The 22909-nt window shown below is 43.9% G+C and overlaps 1 protein-coding gene across 2 annotated transcripts; it reads left to right on the top strand.

Moving 5' to 3' along the window:
* The first annotated feature begins 736 nt into the window (after nt 1-736).
* On the top strand, nt 737-22200 carry LOC146683164 (ankyrin repeat and IBR domain-containing protein 1-like). 2 transcript variants are annotated; one of them, XM_085445227.1, is made up of 21 exons: nt 738-1003; nt 4481-4810; nt 8872-9043; nt 9161-9292; nt 10140-10331; nt 12450-12567; nt 12677-12897; nt 13492-13580; nt 13678-13822; nt 13968-14128; nt 14608-14696; nt 14942-15072; nt 15207-15341; nt 16406-16492; nt 16732-16798; nt 17030-17175; nt 17601-17779; nt 17982-18033; nt 18225-18278; nt 18445-18568; nt 18901-22200. In XM_085445227.1, exons 2-21 carry the CDS (start codon nt 4623-4625, stop codon nt 20340-20342), a joined length of 3924 nt encoding a protein of 1307 aa, XP_085301353.1. In that variant the 5' UTR covers nt 738-1003; nt 4481-4622; the 3' UTR covers nt 20343-22200. The 2 variants fall into 2 exon arrangements, with proteins under 2 accessions (XP_085301354.1, XP_085301353.1); XM_085445228.1 differs by lacking the exon at nt 18225-18278 and having other exon boundaries at nt 737-1003.
* Nucleotides 22201-22909: the final 709 nt, after the last annotated feature.

Genomic DNA, 22909 nt, shown 5'->3' on the forward strand with positions numbered 1-22909 from the left:
GCTATATTCCCCGTTTCTGTCCTGGGACAAGATGTTGACTTGATGGAGCAGTCCAATACCTAGGCATTCACATCTACAGGTTGTACTGGAAGGCCAAATGCAGAGGCTGTATCCAAAACTCACGTGCAGCAAAATGATGGCGCTTGGCTTTCACTCAGTTGCTGAGAATGCAGTGTAGTTTGTTGGTCTGCTGGTAGAGCACTGTTGGAGCTGGTGACACCAAAAGACTGAGTGACTAAAAGACATTTGGAGTTGTGGTGTAGGTCAATAAACAAAATCAGAGAGATAAAAGGCATTTACATGCAACCAATAACATACACAAATGATGACGATGATGATGATGATCATCATCATTTCAGCTGCTTCCTGTAGGGGTCACTGTAGCATCATCTGCCTTCATACCACTCCTTCGCACGTCCTCTTTCACTACACCCATGAATGTTCTTTTGGGCTTAGGATTTCCAGCTCTGGCACCTCCAGCTAGGTCTCCTGTTTTCGTTACTGCTAAAACAAAAAGAATTTCCCAAATATGGGACAAATAAAGTATTTCTCATGCCTTCATATACGTCATCATAAATGTTGTTATTGTTTCTCTTTTTTCTTTTTCAATTTTCTTCTCGGATTTTTAAAGTTTAATTACATTTTAAAATTATTATTATTATTATTATTATTATTATTATTATTATTATTTTCTTAACTGATATTGACCTTAACCAACCAACCAGCGAGCGCAGATAGCCGACCAATCCGGTGAAAGCTCTCTGCGTGACAGGTAGTGCTGCGCATGCGCAACACGCTTTTCCCTTTGGCAGCAACAACAACACAGAGAACGAAGTCAGTCTCGCCCCTCCGCTGTCGGCAACAGCATCATTGTCCCCACCGGGTCCGGTGGCAGAGAGGATGGTCCAGCGGAACCGCAGCCGGGGATGCGAATGACAGCCACAGGATAATGTCCCTGGATGTATGCAAGTTTCCGAATGAAGTGACCAAGTGAGACGACCGTGTAAGTAGAGCGACGGAGATGCTGCCCGGCTGTAGGTAGTTGAGGCTAACATATCTCGCTAACGTTAACCTGAGACAGGAAAATAGACGCTTTGCTAGCGTCGGTAACGGCAGAAAGGTAAGCTGCACTGGGTGTTAACGCTTCCCAGCGGCGCCGCCACAGCCTGCGAAAACGTTAAAACTACCGGCAAAGGGTTTTGTTCGGCAGCATTACAGAAACTACACACCTACTACTCGCTTCCCAGTTGGGGTAGTAATTCAAGCAGACTGTACGGTTGCTGAACAAAGGAGCTTTAACCAAGGGGCCGCATGGACACAAACATGAAGAGAGAAGTCGGCCACTGTTTGTTTTGTGCTCCATTTCATGCTGACACACTTCGGAGACACCCACACGAGGTCTGACCTGAATATTTAGCCGATATACGGCGACCCAGCTAATTTTGGTAAAATGCCCAGCTGCTAGTGAAGTCAGTCGCGCTGTATTATCGTATTATTTTTATTATTATTAATGTTGTAACGCAGCTTCTGCCTTTGACTCACAAGTTTTATGCCCCCTTTAACGACCATACATTGTCCCGCAGCAGTTATAGAGTGGCTTGATTGCCCAGAGTTTGGGTAGGTTTTACCACTGACGTGTTACAGCTGACAGCAACTTTTGATAACAGCAGCAACACTCCAGTGGCTGTCATGTTTTATGTGTGTTTGATTGTTTTTTGTTTTTCATTTAAAGCGATCGCTTTAAATTAGGCTTGTGACAGGTTGAACGTAAATGCTTTGATCCTCTTTGAATTTACTTTCACAATAGTTTGCAGCACATCATAACTGGTAAAACCTAAAAATCAGAGGAACGTAAGATTGGCAAATTCAAGGAAACCCTCAAACAAAGTGTGTGTGTGTTTTCAGAACAGCTTCAGGACTCTTTGGGGTTGGCTGTAAAATGCTCGGGAAGGCCCTCCATCCCTCCAGCTTTGATAAACACGATAATGCTAAATTTGTTGCATCAGTCCAAAATTTCTCCTAATAGGTGTTTCAGTTGGACTTAAATAATATTATTATCATTTTCATGCGTATTAAACTGTTCAGTGACCCAGTGTGCCCTACAAATGGTTGCATTGTCATCCAACCCACCACCAACATAACCGAGCAACTTGATCCCCACACTATAGGGGAAAGAGGGTATGGTTTTTCCTTTTAAGCTGTTGCCTAACAGGACTGACTGAAACCCAGCATTGAATGCCTGTTTTGTAATTAGATCTCAAATCATTAGTCAGTTATTGGATCAGCAGAAAAATAATCCACAACCCGGTCCCTCAGCCACACACTGCCATATTCTGTCTTCTCTAAAATTCAGATTTGCTGGTATGAATGCTATTATAAATCACTGGTCAGTAAGGACAGTCTTTTTTGTGTCATCTTACAATTTATGACACTGAAACAACTGTTTTCTGTCATTTTATTGACTAAGGATGAGACTAGACTGCTAATAAATAAGTAAAAAATAACTGCTAGTCAAAATCCTAATGACATTAAATCTTGTTTGATATTAAGTGATTCATTTGTCTATAAAAAAAAGAAAAAAAAGAAAGCAAAGAGCAATCCATTACTTGTTTTGTTGCAATAGTTGCAGACGCTTTCCAAACTTTCACCATAAATTGCTTTTTTTGCGTGATTTGGTCTAAATGGGGGTGTGTTGCTGACTGGGTTTCCGAGAAGCTCGAGCACCATGACTGAGTCCTTGTTAGTGGGAGTCATCTGACGGGATTCATGTGTTTAGGATTCTTGAGCTCATGAGTCATTACGTCACAACTATTGCATTGCCTAAAATGGGGAAGACCATATGTATCAGAGGCCTGTTCTGAGTAGCTCTGTGTTATGAGGCTAACTAAATATTGTTGACTTTCAAGCGTGATTCATAAAACATGCCTCTGAAATTCAGCCTAGCAGATGAGTGCCAAGTTAACAAGCAGTGGAACACTTACTGTGCCTCAGTTCCACCCCACCATCGAATGATGTGTAATAAAGTCAATAGCTGCACTCCACTGTGAACAGCGGCACTTGTGATCGCTGGAATTCCAAAATTCCTTCATGTCCAAACTTCCTGTCCTTATTTAGTATGAGAGACAGAGAGGGAGGTACGTGGAGATGTGAAGTGAACTGGAAGTAAACCAGCATGCACAAAACAGAGCCAAACAGACAGACTGACCTATTAACTACAGTCCCCACCACCACCACCACCACCACCCCCCCACGACCCCCTCCACGACCTCCCTCCAGATATACACAAACACACACAAGATCCGGTCTGCTGAGTGCATCACGAGAGAACTTGCAGTGGCTATTATTCACCGGTCTGTCAGTGTGTATTTTTCCTGTCTGTGTCCCTTTCTGTCACAGCAAAGAAAAGGGAGGCAGTCAGCCATGTTATTCAAATGTTCCAGAGCCCGGCCAGCCAGCGGCCAACTGTAGCCGGGCTAAAAAGAGGCTCTTTGTGAAGGCCAGACAGATGGCTATAGAATGAAGACTGTAATGATACCCTCAACAGCGCAATACACACAGAGGCCCATGCACTCATTACACAGTCCACTCATTACAGCATGTAATACCGTGTGTTAAAGGCACACCAAACTGTGTAAGTGTTTGTGAGTAAGAGAGAGAAAGAAGGAGAGGTGGAGAAGACGTGTACATCAAGCAGAGATAATGTACAATATGTGAAAGGACAGAAGTGTTTGTTTGTGTCCCATATCTCTCATCTCTTATATTGCTTGAGATATATATATACATATATATATAGATATAGAGATAGATAGATAGATATAGATATATATATATATATATATATATATATATAGATAGATATGGGGGGGAAGCTTTCCAGGCCAGTTTTTCTTTTTAAGGAAATGGTGGGAATCCAACGGTTATATTTTGATAACCTGTGAATCTGCAGTAGGTTTATAAGCTGTTGCTGGGAGAGTAAGCTCTGCTGGGGCAGCCATAGCTATGACGCTTGTGATTCTTTCGTTTAGCGGCTGAGGGCCAAAGTAAAACTGGTTTGGGTCCAGCATGTTAGTGCTGCATGGTTTAACACACTCTCAGAGTCTCAGTAGCAGAAGAGCATGTAAACAGTCGAAGACATGCAGATTTTTTTTTTTTATCTTACAACAGTGACCTAACTGGACACACAATGGTCCAGAATGGTCAGTTGTGGTAATATCGACTGTGTCTTTCATCAACCAACTAACAAATCAATGGCTTGGATATCATCAACCTTCCCCTCTGGCCTGGCTTCTTTACAACTGTCTTTTTTTTCTGTCTCTCTGTTTTCTTTTCTATTTTCTATAAAATGGCATCTGTCCATCTAACACACAGCTAATCAATGAATGGACTCAATCGATTGTTTGCCTTTTTTTCATCTGCTCTTATTCCTTCTTTCCAACTTCATTTTCTCTCTAACCAATTCCCACCTTTCTCTTCTTTGCAGGGAAGGAAACGCTGAACCATGTTGCTCTAAGTCGTGACCTGTGGAGTACGGGGGGGTGGAGAAAGAGGAGGAGGAGGAAGAGAGGAGTAGTGAGGCATTGGCCACAGCTTCGTTTTAGGTGGCCGTTTGCGAGCCCGAAGCGATGGGAAACACAGCCACCAAGTTCCGCAAGTCCCTTGTGAACGGTGACGAGGCCCTGGCCTGGCAGCTGTACGAGGGCAACCCTCAGTTCAGGGATGGTCTGGACCCAAACGCATCGTATGGAGAGCAGTACCAGCACAACACACCCATGCACTATGTGTGCCGCCACGCCATGACACGTCTGCTCAGGTAAAAGTCAGTCTCATGCAATGCAGCAGTTATCCAGTGCAGTTAGGAGGGCAGTGAGTCATGTTAAATTGAATAACAATTAGCAGCATGTCAGATTTAAGACATTTCTGAGAATCACCATATCTGTAATTGCCTTTGATGGCAAGAAAGGCCACTTAATGTGCGGAGGCCCAAAGACGCCAGTCGCATATATACTGTAAGATTATGTAAATGATGTTACAGGGAGCGGGGAAAGTGCATTAGCCATGAGGAGCTGTGGAAATAAAATGTAGTTAGACCCTTAAAGGCACTTACTTTGTAAGATATAAAACTGCAAGCCACCATCTCAAAAATGACCAATGGCTTGAATGAGCACTTCTGAGAGTCTCGTTAAAGGTTCTGATTTTTATTTTTTTTGTTGTTGTTTTAATACGCGATGAGTTCACGGGACCTGTTATCAGAACTGCTATTTCTAGGCTGACCGTGCACACAACAGCTGTTTTCTCTGTCATTCTGTTTTGTTTTGTGTTATTCAGCACAGAAGAAAACTTGGCTTAAGTATTGCTCCCCTGCTGTCTTTGAAACGAGCTGGTCCTGCTGGATTTGTTAGGCCTCAGTCACGCAGACCTCGAGACTGATTGCTGCTCCCTGCTGGTCGCTAGGGAAAAATGTTATTCCCTGACTGGTTGGCGAATGGTTGCTGGAAATTGATCGCAAAGAGAGTGCTGCATTGAAAACTTCTTTGTGATTACTCTGGTTGATAGCAGATTGCCTGTAGTTTGCATGGAAGATGCCGACTTGTCTGTAAACACTTGGTATTTACTCTTAAGAGCTCTAGTGACACTTGAGAATGCTTCACAAACCAGAAGTGGAGAATGTAGCCTTCTGTGTAAAAGTTGTACAATCACCATTCCAGACATAGAAACTGCACAGCCCTAAATATACAGAAAGAACAGTGGATGGCGGGGATGGGAGAGTCTCTGGTCTCCATCTGTCAGTCTCACTTTGCATCGCACATCTCACAGTTTCACTGTCACTTTGCAAGCATTTGCAGACAAGTCGGCATCTTTCATACAAACTACAAGCAATCGCACAAACCTGCTAGCAACCAAAGCAGTTGAAAAGTGGCTGTCAGTGCAGTATCCTCTTTGCGACAAATTTCACCTATCAAAAAGCAGCAGCTTCAAACTACCTCTTGCCAACAAATTTTTCCTTTGTGAACGGTGGTTGACTGGATGGTCACTGACCAATCTCTAGGCCTGTGTGATTGAGGCCTTAGGTGGTTCCTCTATAAATCAGACACTGAGCTACTTGTGGTCTAAGTAGCTTCCAGCATCTGTCCGCCTTTGGTTGTTCGACAAATTAACACCTCTTGGATGTTTGCTGCAGGCTAACGAGTTGTCATAAACTCAAGTAGCACTCCTGCTCTGCTACCATGCTGCTTGCTCTACTGTGCCCCGCCTGCTTGCTCTCTCGCACACACGCAGTAATAGCCACAAACTGAAATCTGGTGAGAGAAATTACAGAGAAACTAGCGAGACATTCACACTGTAGTGAAGTCAAAGACAAACGCAACATCCTGGTAAATAAAGTAACTAAAACATTTCAGTATTTTTAGCTTCACTGGCACATTTCTTGCTTCTTGTTAGAATATTTTTGCATCAGCACGAAGCTTCCTAATGTCTGAAAATACAGCTGTTCAGGTCATCTCATGTAAAGCTTCATAGACTTCACAGAGTATGTGGACTAAGCTTGTATTACAATTTTGAGAAGTTGATAAGGATGCTGGAGAGGCAGATCTGATCTAAGGCTTGTGTGTTTCCAGTACTATGCAAGTCTTACTGGGAAATTCCATCCGCTTTTGTGTACATTCCTTTAAAGCTCTTTCTTGTGAGTCTCTCTGCTTAATGAAGTGCGGTGCTAAATCACTACAGTTCCTCTTTAAGAGTATTAAAAGATTTGAATTCATTGCATGGCTATTGTGCTGTGAGGAGTTTCACCGCCTGCACACTTTCTCAAAACAAGAGTTCGCAGAAATAGACAGACAGCACCATCAACAGCAATCAAGTCAACAGACTGACAAAAACCACAGAGTCACTAAGTCAAACACAGCCTTAAGAAAAGGGGTCAAACTATAGAAAAATATAGCAAGCAGCACACCAGTGGGCCTTTGTTACCTCCTGCAGAGATAATCAAGCTGCTGGCCTTGACCATGACAGCTGATTCAGTGACTCAGTAGTCTTCCTCCTCTCCTCCTCCTCCCATTTGTCCTCTCTCTTAGCCTTTCTTACCATGATTACGGGGGGTCGGGGGGCGGGGGGTTCATTATCTGTCTATCTGCATGTGTGCACACGGCCGTTTGTGTTTAAAGGAGGTGGAAAAAAACTGAGACTCGGCAACTGCTTAATGCGTCTGAGAATATAACACAGTGAATCAATCCATGTGCTATTTGTGTTCCTTCCTACTAACCTATAATGGGCCAGAGAGGCGTGCTGAACGCAGCGCTCTGCTCCTGATAAGCATCAGAGGAAAGGCTTCTTTGTTCCAGCAGTTCAGTTGGACAGTGGCAATAGAGAGACAACCGAGAAATCTCAGACAAAATAAAGACTCACAGAGGACGAGCGTGGGCTGGTGGATGGAGAGTCTGTTTCAGATTATTTTTAACACGTATCTGCTTCGTGTTTATTCGCTCTCTGCTAGTCGTCTCTGTGGGTCGAATTGGCAAGTAATCCCGTGAGAAGTGCAAACTGGAAAATCTCAAGTAGACCTATTACTGGAAAACTGGGTGTAGTTCAGGAAGTGTAACCCTTCCTCCACGACAAGTCACAGGAAAAAATATGTAAATAACAACTCGGACGTCATTGTGAACAGTTGGTTTTTCTTTTGTTGAAAGAATCAAAAGAGTACATTTCAACTGCCGACTTCATTTATTTATTTTTTTATTTATATCTTGGACGCATTGAGTCTCCTCAAGCTGATTTGCTTTTCAGCCATGTGTACGACAAAGTAGTTAGTTTTAACGCTCCGCTGAGGTTTCCTGCCCTCCACTAATAACTTCACAGCAACAACACAAAACATGTGACCTCCCCACAGCCTGCTTATATTAGGGCCATCCATCCTGAACATCGGGATTTGTGCATGCATATGTGTGTCGAGGTGGTGGTGGAGGGGGTATTGGGTTGGGGTTGGGAGGGAATAATTAGTGATTATTGCTGTGCGGATGAATTGGCAGTGCACTGTCATTAGAGAGAAGCTGCAGGGACTTGTGGCTGACAGGATAAGAGGGTCAAAAGTGGAAAAGCAGGGCAGCAGTGGAGGAATACACTGAAGGACTACACACTGAGAAACTTCAAATTCAGAAGCATCGACTGCCGTGTCCAAATTGTGCAAGAGAGGGCGAGGCTTTACAAAATCTTTTCAGCTGGTGTCCTTACAATTGTCAATCCTGTGACATCCTATTTTTTTCTTCTCCTTTTATTGGATTTGCATTAGAGAGAATCATTTTATGTGCAACACTATTTGTGCTGTGCCGCTGATGAAAAAGAATCTGTTTTTCCTCGCTGGCTTTATCGCAAATAGGAAGGTGTGGGGGGAAAAACAAAAAGAGACTTTGGTTTTTAAAATGTAAAAAGAAACTTGAAAAGGGAAAGGTGCTGAGGCATATAAAAGAGTGGAGAGGTAATCAGTAAATGGAGGTTTCCACAGACATAAAGCAGGGGAAACTATTTTACTAAACAGAACTGCAGCTACAGTCTTACTCCCAGAGCAACTGGCACATCCATCACCCGCTAAGTGTGTGTGTTTGTGTGCATGTGTTTGCGCTCACACCCGTCAGCCAGCATGTCCATTATCTCAAAGATGTTAAACAGAAATAGTCGATATTATGCCATCTTTACCTTGTCTCTTCATTTCACTGTCCATTTTACTTCCATAATTCATCTTCCTCTTCTCTTTGACTCTGTTTCAAGCCTTCCTCCTGTTACTGTCAGGCCTTTCCTCTCTTTCCACCTCACATGTGAATACCTCTGAACCGGTTTTACCCTCTTTTATCTAATCTCTTCATTCTTGTCTGCATCATTTAGGTCCTTCCTGTTCAGCAAAGAAGGAAACCCCAACAAGCGCAATGTGCACAATGAGACTTGCCTGCATGTGCTGTGCCAAGGCCCACAGATCCTGCTGCTGCCAGAGGGAGCGCTGTCACCACGACTGGCCAGACCACAGAGGGACGAGCAGCGCCGTGCAGACTGCCTGCAGGTACAGACGCACGGGGGGGGCAAATATAGATTAGTGTCTACGCTTGCATGGTAGTGGGAATAAACTGCATTCTATGAAGCCACAGCTGACACATGTGGTGTGTCTTTCCATTACCAGATGATCCTGAACTGGACTGGGGCCAGGCTAGAGGGAGGCCAGTACGAGAAAGCTAATGTTAACGCCACCGACAACCACCACAGCACCTGTCTGCACTATGCTGCCGCTGCAGGCATGAAGAGCTGTGTGGAGGTGAGACAAAGTCTTGGACGCTATTCAAACTCCAGGGTTTTTCATGCATATGAAAATGTTTGGAGTCCAACAAAGAGGTTTGACCTTCAACCAAAGGTCAAAAAGCAGGGCAGTGCTTAAAAAACAATAATTTAACCCTTTTTTAAAATGTGGTTTAGTTGATTCAAAGTTAAAATACACTTTTTGAATATGAAGTGGTTGTAATGACAGTAAAATACAGATACGTCTGTTAAGTAACAGACTCTTTTAACCCTGTATGAATGCTTGCATGTGTAGTCACTACCCAAAGGTCACCTATTTTCTCTGCAGGTGATCTGTATTTTATGTAACTGGAACAGTCAAATAATCTACAATCCAATGATTTTGAATTATGCCAACTCCTCGTATATCTGCTTTGTATTTTACCAGCTCAAACAAGCACTTCGGCAGAAAATTAACCTTCTGGAATAAAAGTTTTCATAAATCTCACATGTACGACCCTGTGAAAATCAGAAATTCAATTTTTTTAAGATAAAAACTTTAAAGACTTTTCCGTTGGCTTCTGCATCCTTCCTTCAACCTTCTTGATCTATACTTACCAAAAACTGTCTTTTGACTCCTGTTGATTTAAATCTCTTTCACTGTCTGCCTTTGCTCCTTTTGTAATTTTTTTCATCTCTTCCCCTTTCCCATATTTTTGGTTTCCTGTCCTGTTGTTTTCTCATCTTCCCCTTTGTGTTCCTGCTGTTTGCTCCCATTGTCTTTGCCTCTTCCTTCCTCTGCGTCATTTGTTGAAAGTGCCTTAATTTCTTGTTTCTCTCTATTATCTCTTTCTCCCCTTCCTTTTGTTGCCTCGTCCCTCCTCTAGCTGCTGATCCAGAGTGAGGCGGACCTTTTTGTGGAGGACGAAGACAAGCTGACGCCATGCGATCACGCCGAGCGGCACCACCACACCGAGCTGGCCCTCAGCCTGGAGTCGCAGATGGTTTTCTCCTCCTCTTCAGCTCAGCAGTCACACACAGACGCACACGGTGAAACCAACCTGCTGCAGTACAAGGAGGTGAGACCGTGGTTACCCGATGTAGGGTTTCCCTGCTGGCCTAAGTTATTTTTAAGCTTTTTAGTCACTGTTGAGTCTTTAAAACATTTGCTTGACAAGGAGTATCCTTACTGTGCACAAGCATGTTCATTTAGATCTTATGATTATATTTTTGCATAGAAAACAACTCTTGTGTAAAAATTCAAACAAGAATTGAAATATTTATCAGATTTAAGGTTCGACTTTTTTTTTATGAAGATAATGAGGACTGGTAAATGTATGGCAATAATGTGATTACACCAGATTACTCTTTAGGTGGAGCATTTCCAGCTCCCTATTTTCACTTGTGGACTATATCTATGCTAGGGTTTGGTGATAATGGAGAAAACAAAATACTGAATAGCAGATTATCTGTGATTGCAGGTAGCAGCATTTATTAGTGCAAATGAAATGAATAGCATTTCCATTCTTCTTTTTCATTAAGTTACTGCCATTGATTCAGAGCAGCAGCAGCAGCATGAACGTACAATAGCAGTGACATGGCATAAGCACAAAAATATCTTGGGTCAAGCTTTTTAACCAGTTGCTTAAAGCCCTCATTTACCACCATATAAATGCATCAGTAATTTCCACCCACAGCTTGGTCTTCTTGTCATATAGAGTGCAGCTAGTGAGCGCTCCAGCGGGACTCGGTGCAGTCATTTAAGTTTTGATTGCTAGTATCTGCTCCTCACATTTCTTCATAGCCTGGTTGTACTCAATGGTTTGTTTTGCCTCAATTGGTGAAACAAATTTAATGTTTCTTGCATATTTTGCAAAGTACTGTAGTGGCTCCTTTTTTAGATACTGAATTGTTATCAGAGAATGACATGTAGCTTTCGCTCTCAGACGTGTCTGCTTGTCTGTGTTGTTGCACAATGAGACAAGCCCAGAATTTATACCGGTATTATTGCCATTATATGATATGGCACAGCACTAATCAAGGATAGCTTTGCTTAATTCACAGTATAGAATAATGTGTATTTATTTTATGTTTGTGCAGCACTTAAGCTCATCTACTGCCTGGAACAAGCTGCTTTAGCTCCTCTCTCTTTAAGGCGGCTTTCTTCTGAGTGGTTGCCCATCGTGACCAAAAAAACGAAACGGCGAGGAGCTTCTGTCTCACAGTCGGAGCTGTGTGCCTCAGATGACCATATTGAGAATTGTTATCAGTTTCCACTGATATCATAAAGATCCAAGATTAGGCGCTCTGTCCGTGAAGCAGAGCGTTTATGGCACTCTGAATCCTGAGCTTTAGGCTTACACGGATTACTTACACGCACGTTGACCTCATTATTTGAAACTTTGGACATCAACATAAGCGTTTATCATTGTAACATGAATATGACAGAAAATAAGCGTAAGCATAGCAGGTCAAATTTAAATCATGTGAAGATAAAGAGGTAGATGGTTGCCCTCATGAACTTGTACAGTGTGTTTATTTTTCAGATTCAAGACTATATATCTTAGGACAGTGAAGTCACCATTGCTAATCTGTGTAGATTAAAACAATCTGGGGGCGAAATGTGCTGTCTGTATTTTGAAGGTCATGTATGTGATTTTGTTTCAACACTGTGTCCAACCTGAAATGTACTTAGTGTTTTGTGTTCTGCATTTGTGCAGACACTGTTTATAGATTTTTAGAATATTTCTACTTGGGTCTCCAGCTTCTTGGCCAGATTGTCCCTTGTTGATGTTCTCTCTTCACAATCCACAACTTACAGTGGTTCTTACACGTATATAGTAATACACAGATCCACAGATCCACAGATACACACACCACGTCTCTCAGAGTCCCAATTAAACCGAGGTCACCAGCACCGCTGTATAGCTGCGGCTGCTGCCAGCTGATAGCATTTTGATCTTCCTTCCTGCAGCCAAATCCATGCTAATGCTTAATCTGTCTCACCCACCTCCACCCCCAACCCCGAATGCCCCACATCCCAGTCCTTTTTATCGTTTCCACATTATCTTTTTCACTTCTTTTAGCATTTTTCAGTCTTATATTTTATATTCTGTTTTTGTTTCCATCTTTTACCTTCTCTCTGACTGCGGGTTTTTCTCTCTTCCTAACATTTCTCCCCCTCTGTATCCTCTCAGCCTTACGAGGGGTTGAAGATTCAGGATCTGCGCAGGCTGAAGGACATGTTGATTGTAGAGACAGCCGACATGCTGCAAGCCCCCCTCTTCACTGCAGAGGCCCTGCTTCGAGCACATGGTTTGTCATAAAGTTGACGTTCATATGTGACCTTAAGTAACCCTCGCAGCGCTGTTGTCACGATGCATGCGTTTGTCTCAGTCTTTCTAATAACGTTTGACTTGCTCAGACTGGGACAGAGAAAAGCTTCTGGAAGCCTGGATGTCCGACGCTGAGGGCTGCTGCCAGCGCTCTGGTGTCACCATGCCGACCCCACCGCCTAGCGGGTACAACGCCTGGGACACCCTGCCCTCCCCCCGCACTCCTAGGACCCCACGCTCTCCCCTCACTCTCACTCTCACTTCTACCACCGACAGCTGCCTCACGCCTGGAGAGGAGGGCCTGGCCATGGTGAGCAGTGGCGATATATGTTAATATAAGAACATCAGTCATTCATGATGAAAAATAGATCATGTATGAAGGCATATTTAGTACAGGGTAGACTCTTTGTGCGCTTTCTTTTTGAAGGCAGAAAACGATGTCTCATTTATCTAGTGGTTGCAGGTTAATGTCTAATCCTACTAAAAAGGGGATCAAGGCCATCAGCAGTAATTCTTTGTCATTCCATATAAACATTAGCCTCTGGTTTACTGTCAGTCTTAAGGAAGTCTGCCTGAAAATCAACGTTGAGGTTTTCTGTTAGGTTTTCAGAATGTTTGACCTGTGAGGTGGAACATTTGCAGAATAAGATAAAAGCTGTTTGGGCCGTAGAAGAAATGCCAGAGAGTCTGATATGGCTAAAGTACAACAGTCCAGCAATCTGTGGCCTCAAAAGTACAGAGTTAATCAAAGACAGAACATCCTGAACTGGTTCTGCTATTGCATTTCTTCTCTGTGTATGAGGATGGAAATGACATGTCAAAGAGAAGTAATCTTATCAACAGAAATAAAAATAAAAATAAAAATTTGAAATCATGTGACTGATTTGCTCCGTCCCCCCTGCAGTGTGGAATCTGTCTCTGCTCCATCTCAGTCTTTGAGGACCCAGTGGACATGTCCTGTGGCCACGAGTTCTGCAGAGCCTGCTGGGAAGGGTACGCGCATGAACATTCAGTGTGTAAGCGTGTGTGTTTTTTTTTTTTATTGAAGCAGATGTGTTTTAGCTCAGTTCTGTGTGTGTGTCTTTCTCAGGTTCCTCAATGTAAAGATTCAGGAGGGAGATGCTCATAATATCTTCTGTCCAGCATATGAGTGCTACCAGCTTGTGCCTGTCCATGTGATAGAGAGTGTGGTTTCCAGAGAGATGGACCAGCGCTATCTGCAGTTTGACATCAAGGTAGAAATCAAAATAATCGTTTGCACCTTCTCTTCAAGACTGGGCCTTTGTTCTGTTTCTTGTTGCACTATTTAGTGACATTTTCTTTGTTTCGTCACATTCCCTGTCTGTTCTCTGACATTGTTTCCAACATCCCCGTTTGCAGGCATTTGTGGAGAACAATCCATCCATCCGTTGGTGTCCTGCAGCTCGTTGCGAGCGGGCGGTGAGGCTGACCCGACCGGGCCCGGGGGACACTGACCCATCAAGCTTCCCCCTTCTGCCCTCACCTGCTGTTGATTGTGGAAAGGGTCACCTCTTCTGCTGGTAAGCTGCAGGATTTATGATTCAGACATGGCCATGTTTTATTGACACTGTCACTGACATGTAATTTAGCAAAGTCGGACACAAGTCTGGATCTGTTACATTACAGGCTAGTGTGTTATTTAACCCGAACACCTAAATATTATAGTCATTTTATGTTCATGCAGCTGGACAAAGGCTGCTGTGTGAGCAGTAACGTCAGCATTGTGCACACAGATCATAATGGCATGAATAAATATTGTTTTATGAAATGTGCATACACATGTTCTAACTTACTACGCAAAAAAGAGTTATTACTGCTTAATCTGAAACCACGCCAGCCAAATCTGTTTTATCAGAAACTTTTACTTCTTTTGTGTTCCCTTCTGTTTTCTTTATTCCCAGAAACTCTTAGGATTCTGTGTTTGCTCTTATGCTTATGTAGTCTTGGTTAGCTGGATTTGACTTTATTAACTTCTCTCTTTATCTCCCGGTGTCTGCAGGGAGTGCCTTGGCGAGGCCCACGAGCCATGTGATTGTCAGATGTGGAGGAACTGGCTCCAGAAAGTCACAGAGATGAAGCCTGAAGAGTGTATGCCTGTGCTGTTTTGTTTGTTTTACTGTAACTTTAACTGCCCAGCAATATGGTAGCTAAGAGCAGCTGTCAGGACGTCTTATCTGGATGTGCCTGCTGTATTTTATGTGATGCTGGCAGGTGTTTAAGTCACTAATATTTGCGTAATGTGCCGGAATGTGTCTGCAGGCCAGGTGTTAGACTGCAGAGATGTTGCTAATGTGTGTGCGTCCACCTGTGTGTTTGTGTGTGCTTTCCCACAGTGGCAGGTGTGAGCGAGGCCTATGAGGATGCTGCTAACTGCCTGTGGCTGCTGACCAACTCCAAACCGTGTGCCAACTGCAAGTCTCCCATTCAGAAGAATGAGGGCTGCAACCACATGCAGTGTGCTAAGGTAAACACTAAACTCTGTCTGCTGTGTGTCTTCGTTTAAAGGCATGAATGTTGATTGCTCGGTGTATTAAAATTTTTTTCTGTATTTAATTTTATTCCTAATAAATTAACCTTGGTGTTTTTCTCTCTGTGTAGTGTAAGTATGACTTCTGTTGGATCTGTCTGGAGGAGTGGAAGAAACACAGCTCATCAACAGGTGGCTACTATCGCTGTACTCGCTATGAGGTCATCCAGCAACTTGAAGAGCAGTCCAAAGAGATGACTGTAGAGGTATAAACACTTACTCACTCATAAAATGGAGAATACACACACACTTTATCCCATATAAGCTTCCACTGATGTAAAAACACTTGCTGGACACTATTTTTTGGTCCAGTTTGTTAGTACCTGGTTGGACCCCCTTTCCCCCTGAAAACATTGCTCTTAGATTTTGGTCCATATTGACATAATAGGGTCACACAGTTGCCTGCCCAGCTGTGATGTGAATCTCGTGTTTTACTGCATCCCAAAGATGCTCTATTGGATTGAGATCTGGTGACTGGAGGCCACAGAGGTCACAAGGTGCATAATCCTGCTGGAAGTGGCAATCAGAAGACTCTTACATTGTGGCCATATAGGGATGGAGCAGCTGTGGTGTTTCGACGATGGTTATTTGGTACTAGGGGGCCTCCACACCATTAAATGACCAACACCAGCCTGAATTGTTGATACAAGCCAGGATGGATCCATGCTATCATGTTATTTTTGACTTTGTCATTGGCAGCAGAAATTGGAACACATCAGACCAGGCAACATTTTTTTCAATCCTCTGTCAAATTTCACTGAGCATGTATGTTTCCTGTTCTTAGCTCTTCTGCATATCGTAGTTGTAATGTTGTTGTTTGAGTTACTGTTGTGTTCCTATCAGCTCATGGCAGTGTGCCCTTTTTCCTCTGACCTCTGGCATCTACAGGGCATTTTCACATAGAGAACTGCTGCTCACTGGATATTTTCTCTTCTTACTCTCTGTAAACCTTAGAGTAGATCAGCAGTTTCTTAAATACTCAGACCAACAACAACACCACGTTCCAAATCACTTTAATCACCTTTCTTCCTCGCTCTTATGTTCAATTTGAACTTCAAAGGGTTGTCTGGACCCTGTCTACATGCAGTGAGTTGTTGCCATGTGATTGGCTGATTAGATATATGTATTAATGAGCAGCTAAATAGGTATAGCTGAGTGAGTCTGTATTCACACAAATATAGAAGTTGTTCAGTCTCTTTCACTGAGTACAGTGAGTAAACACACACACACAGAGGAGTTTAAATGAAGTAAGAGTTTTTCTTTTTTACAGGCAGAAAAGAAGCACAAAAGTTTCCAGGAGCTGGACCGTTTCATGCACTACTACACTCGCTTCAAGAACCATGAACACAGTTACAAGGTAATACACTCGACAGATACGTTCATAACGATGCAAACCTCGCCCAAAAATCTAAAATGCTTCCAGAGAAACATCTCGTGATCATTTGGTGTGTGTATTCTCTCTTCTGTGTGTGTGTCTGTGTGTGTGTGTGTGTGTGTGTGTGTGTCTGTGTGTGTGTGTGTGTCTGTGTGTGTGTGTGTGTGTGTGTGTGTGTGTGTGTGTCTGTGTGTGTCTGTGTGTGTCTGTGTGTGTGTTAGTTGGAACAAAAGCTGCTAAAAACGGCTAAAGAGAAGATGGAGCAGCTGAGCAGGGCCTTCATTAGCCGTAAGTGTCCTGCACTGATCTCATGAAAAGGATTCAAAAGAAGTCTGAGTAAACTGCTTGTCAGCTGCAAGCCGTTTGCCCGAGAATAGCATATTTGTTTTTGCCAAAGCGCAAATAGGTCATGCCTTTCAGACTCACACCCAAGCTTTGGTGCGTCCGGGTCATAAGACATTAATCCTGTGCTCATTAAAGTCATGGCTAGCTATAAAACACGTGTCTTTTCTTCTGCAGGTGAAGGCACTCCCCCAGACACACGCTTCATTGAGGACGGCGTGACTGAGCTGCTGAAGACGCGGCGCGTGCTGAAGTGCTCTTACCCATACGGCTTCTTCCTCCAGCAAGGCAGCACCCAGAAAGAGATATTTGAGCTCATGCAGGTATTTTAATATATATCCAACAAGTGTGCATCCTCTGCATGAACAGGACTAACACCCCTGAAGTGCCTACAGGGATTCCTGGACTCTGTAGGGGTAAACTGTATAGAACATAAACAAATTTTGGGGTGTATTGTGGCCTTGGTGGACAGAGGACTGGGTACATCTGTTAAAATATACACGCAAAAGAGTCGGTTTAATGGGTTTTTTCGCATTTCAGTCACACTAGATTATAAATGGGATGGAAACCTCTTATTAGGAAAAATCAGTGATTGCGCTATTTTTGCAAGTGTAAGTACTTGATGCAACCAAGTGGTCATGCAGAAGTTGAGCAGCACGATCAACCTACCACTGTTGATTGCAAGACGATTACACGGTCTGACGGGGGGAAGACGGTGTTCAACACTTTCTTCTGTTTGTCCTCCCAGACTGACTTAGAGATGGTCGTAGAGGATCTGGCCCAGAAGGTCAACCGTCCGTACCTGAGGACGCCGTGCCATAAGATCATCAGCGCGGCCCGCCTGGTGCAGCAGAAGAGGCAGGAGTTCTTGGCATCAGTGGCCCGTGGCGTCGCTCCCAATGACTCTCCAGAGCCTCCTCGCAGGAAGTAAGAAAGCACACACACAACGCACAGAGAGACAATATGGTTCTAATTTTGGCTCAAGTTAACAAATTCACTACATAGAGCCACTTAGAGGGATTCAGGGGATAAAGAAGTGGCATAAGAACTTAAACTGAAGCTGAGTGTTGTTTAGTTTGCTTCAAATGTGTTTTTAAAAAAAGTAATTGTGTGCTAACATTCATTTCAGTTACCCTGGAGGATCGTGGGATTGGGAGTACCTTGGCTTTGCTTCTCCTGAGGTAAACACAAACGCCTTCTGTCACACCACACTCACAAACACTAACTTCTCTTCGTTCTGCTAATATCTTGGCTCATGCCTCGCTAATGCTACTTCCTAAACCTCCGCTTTAGTGACCTACTTGTGTATGAGGTCGTATTAATGCATGACTGCGGCGGCAGCAGCTGACATAGTTTGCTTATGTGTGTTAAGATGGGAAGTCGGCACTCCGTACTGGGAGCAGATCAGAGAGAGAGACAGTCGCAGGTAATTCACCAGTTTTTTTTTTTTTTGTTTTTTTTTGGCATATTTAGGGACAAGCATGATGGGCTGAATGTTGTTTTCTGTGCTTGAGATTTTGATGCTGCCTGACACAAAATAGCTCCCTCAAGTTGTCTTTTTCTTATAATAGAACTCGAATAACTCTTTGCAGGATTATGCTGACATCCAGTACCGTCGCAGACACAGACCACGGCGCAGAGGAGACATGCTGAGTTTGCACAGCCTTAGAAGCAGCAGTAACACACCAGAGACCAGCAGGAGGAGTGACAACACAGGTGTGGCAAGCATTTTAATGCACCGTATAACTGGCTTATATCAAGTATTTAACAAAAAAAAATTTTCAGATTAATACAGTGTAGTGTTCATTAATTTATTGTTCTGTATACAGCCGGTACAGGCAGTATATTGGCAAACACTCTGTTCTGGATCCTGCCTATATTAATAAATTGTCTTGTCAGTGCACAAGACAACCAGTAAATGGGATTTTACTTTATTGCTCCATCAGTCTGTTCCAGTCGAAGCACCCAGAGCCATCGATCACTGGGATCAATTTGTAATCAAGCCACGCACAGCAGTCTGTGCTTTAATGTGACATTTCGTGTTTCAGAAGGCACGGAGAGGGGCGAGGGTCGCAGGAGAGCGCTCGGCTCGCTCGACGAAGACGATCCCAACATCCTTCTGGCCATCCAGCTGTCGCTGCAGGAGTCGCGCCGAGAACGAGGACTGGAGGGAGGGATGGAGGGGAGGGTGGATCAGGAGAGAAGAGCGGCTCCAGCGGGAGACCTGGTCGATGCTGTTTTACACTCTCTCAACACAGAGGGTCCTCCAGGAGCCAGAGGCTCATCCTTCCCCGCGTCCATCCTGGATCCTCCTCACCCGCCTAACAGGACAGACTCCACCTCCCAGCCTTGTGTATCCAGCTCCCTCCCCCTCCCTCCGCCTCCTCCCTCCCTCAGCGCAGAGCTGCTGGAGCTGGGAGACAGCCTTATGAAACTGGGGAGCATAACCACTCCTTACGACCTGGACACAAACACGCAGGAGCAGCTCAGCTCACACCACACATACATACACAGTACACATGCTGCTCCTTACACCACTGAACCTGCCTGCAGCAACCCCAGCAGCCACAGACAGGATCAGAGTGCACTGACTGCCCCATATGTGCTCGATCATATCACCATCACAGACCCTCGTTATGACAGCAAAGAGCAGACTTCCTGCCATTTGAGTGCATATTTAGCCAAGGCTGAGCACGCCGCCTCCTGCCTCCCCGCTCCAAACCCCGCACATCCTAGTTCCTATAGCCGGGAACATGCAGCCACGTACAACAGCAACCCTAAACCAGACAGCTCCTACAACCCCTGCCCCGAACACAGCAGCTCTTACACCGCAGAGCGCCCTGCTGCCTACGCCGTCGAACGTCCCCCTAAATCAGACCCCCAGCCCCCTACCCAGTTGTGCCTCCCATCTCCAGAGCTTGAGCCAGAGCTGCTGCTCTCACCAGTGATTCCCCCAGGGGGCCCTTTCACCCCCAGTGACCCTCAGAGCCTGGAGCCCTTGGACCCCACAGCCAGCGCTCAGCTGCTGGATAACATCATGGCCTGGTTTAACAACAACATAAACCCCCAGAATAACCCGCAGAGCCTGGCTCTCATCCCCTCCCCGCCCACCACAGAGACAGACTCCTCTCCCGACACACACACCGAGACTGAGAGCCAGACCTCCGCCCCCATCCGGCAGCCCCTGGAGGGCGAGTCGGAAGTAGGCAGAGGGTCGGCGACCGGCCCACCGGGAGCCGAGGGCGTGAAGACGTCGAGGCCGAGCACTCTGGAGCTGGAAAAAAGAGACGCTGGAGAAGAGGGTGTGGATGCAGGGTGTGTGGCTGACCTGTCGCTGGACGAAGCGCACACACACCCGCATTCACACTCCCAACATGGAAACAGTCCCGCACACACTGCCCCGGCAATGGAGAGAGACTCAGACCTCGTCCTTCAGTTAGAGGAGGACCGGTCACCTGAAGAGTGGACGGAGCAGGAACACCTAGTGTGAAAGTGACAGATGTTAGAGAGAAAGAGAAGGTAGAGCCGAGATAAAGAGAAAGAAAACCAATCAGAGAGAAGCACTGATGGATGATGCAAGATGTGTGATGGTGGTGCCTGTGTTTGGGGGGTGGAGTGTTTACTGTATGTATTATACTGTATTTAGAGAGGACTTAAAGACCTGCAGACTCTGTCCAGGAAAGATGATGTCATACACGTTTTGATTATTTTTAAGTGCTTTTTGTCTGCTCTAAAAACAGACAAATTATTCTTTGAAGTGTTTAAACCATGAACGGAGAGCTACTGATATCATAACACAACAAAATGCTCCGTGTTTTAGTTTAGTTTAGTTTTTTTCTTATTTTAATTTAATTCCCCACCTCTTCTGTTTGTCTCCTAAGTTTGTTCAGGGTGAAGTTTTGGTGCTGTTCATGCTGAAATCCAAACTTGCCTCATTTAACTACACTTGATTCTCACACTAACCCAACCACAAGCCAGTTCAGAGCTCCAAGAGCCAAATATATGAAGATAACTGTAACTTTGGAGCCTGTTTATAGCGTGCTGTACAATCAGAGGGCCTAATTCTGATTTCTGGACCTTCATGCACACTGTGCCTGTTTGTGTTAGTGCCAATACAGTCCTGATCTTTCTTTTCAGCAGACTGGCACAGTCTGCTGCGTAAACGTCACACTATTACAGCACCTCTCTGCACGTGAAGGTCAGAGGCCAGAGCAGCGCCCATAAAGCTGGAAGTTCAGTGGGTGCTTGTTTGCAGAGCAGATTGAGTTCTGTTTTTTTTTGTTTTTTTTTTGTTTTTTTTGTTCTTGGGGGGGGAGGGTTGTTTTTGTTTGTTTTTTTGCTACTCGCTGCACATTTCAAATGTTTTGTATCAAAGATGCATCTTCATGTTTAATCTGCAGAGATTTACAGTGTTTTTCTGCCACTTTGGCTAGTGCACCAGATCTCACGTAGCACACAAAATACAGTGGGTATTAAATGAGGTAATGCATCAACCAATCAAATTAATCTGAGAATAATGATATCCAGTATTTAACCTCCTCAGATCATTCATACTTGCTTTGATTTTAAAAAAACTACAAATATCACGGAGGAAATAATTTGGCATTTTAAGCTGACGACTGACTTCAGAATGATCCTTTACTTTATTAAACCTGATAAATAAAATACAGTCAAAAGGTTTAAAGTGCTTCAAACAAGTCGTCCAATCAAAATTATTAAATGTTAAACCAATTAAAAGAGTAAACAGTTAGCAGATGGTAAACTAAGATATGCTTTATCACTTTGGATTATACACAATGTGTTTTAAAGTTTGACTTTACCCTGCAGCACATTTAAACAAGCTGATTTTTCATAAAAAGCGAGATTTCAGCCACTTTCACAAGTTTTGTCTTCACAGAAGCTGTTGTAAACGGTGTTTATACGACTGTAAAATAAATGAGAATATATTGTTAAAACGCTGCTGCACTGATTCATGAATCTGTTTATTGTTTGGTGCTCGTGTGAGCTGGTTCTTTGAGTCGTGCGGTTTCTGAGCCAAAGCAGGCATAACAAATACTGTAAATGTGAGCACATTTTATGGTTTTATGTAACTTTTTATCATATCTTTTCCACTACTTATAGCACCCTGCAGTGTGCTCTAATCGATGGGACGTGGGTTTGGGTTTCTGCTGTATTTGATTCTTTTTATTCCTTTAATTATAGAGAAGATGTTTCTTTCTGTTGAGACCAGAGTTGTTGGATCTGTGTGCCTTTTTCTTTGTTTTGTTTTGTTCTGATTGTATTTATCTGTTGCTATTTATTAGTGTCATTGCTTTTTAAACATGCTTCTTAATGAAAGATGATGATGATGATGATGATGATAACACTTTAATACACTGATTTTGTTTAATCCCCCCCCCCCCCACGGGTGAGTCGCAGCGCCCACATTTTCAGCCCTGAATGAAAAACCTCTTTGAGCCTCTCTGAAGGAATCCGCTGCTTTTCCACGATGATCAAAAAACACTTTATGTGAATGTTGAACTTTGATTTGACGCCGCCTTGGAAATGTAACTGCTGGGATGTCATCAAGCCTCAAATCTTTAAACTTTATTGCCCAAATACAATGTTTACAAGGGAACTAAACACTGCCTGCTGTGATGAGGACTGATTTGGTGCTCTGGGGAGTGAAATGAGAATAAATGTGGGGATTTTAAATGTCCTTTGATGGCATGCCAAACAAATACAAAGACACCCTTTGTAAAACTCAAACTGACTCACTTAAAACTGATTTTTAAGCATTTTCTGAAACCTGAAGTGATAAAGTGAGAACTGTGAAGGTAGCTGGCTCATAGCATTGCACGAAGCCCGCTGAGATGTGAGGGCAGTTGTGACATTTCAGGCTCCGCTCCTTGAGGATGGAGGGGATTCACGTCAGTGTTTGGGCACACGCTGCGTCTTTGTTTTGCAGAAACATGCTGCCGAATGTCGGATGTTTGGTGGGGCTGCGGAGGGACAGCGGCTAAATATTCCCTTTTTTTTTTTTTTTTTTTTTTTGTGTGTGTGTGTGGCATCGATGGC

This window comes from Copadichromis virginalis, linkage group LG22, assembly GCF_057382275.1.
Source record: "Copadichromis virginalis isolate Kocher_CV1m ecotype Utaka linkage group LG22, C_Virginalis_male_GT1.1, whole genome shotgun sequence".
NCBI lineage: Eukaryota > Metazoa > Chordata > Actinopteri > Cichliformes > Cichlidae > Copadichromis > Copadichromis virginalis.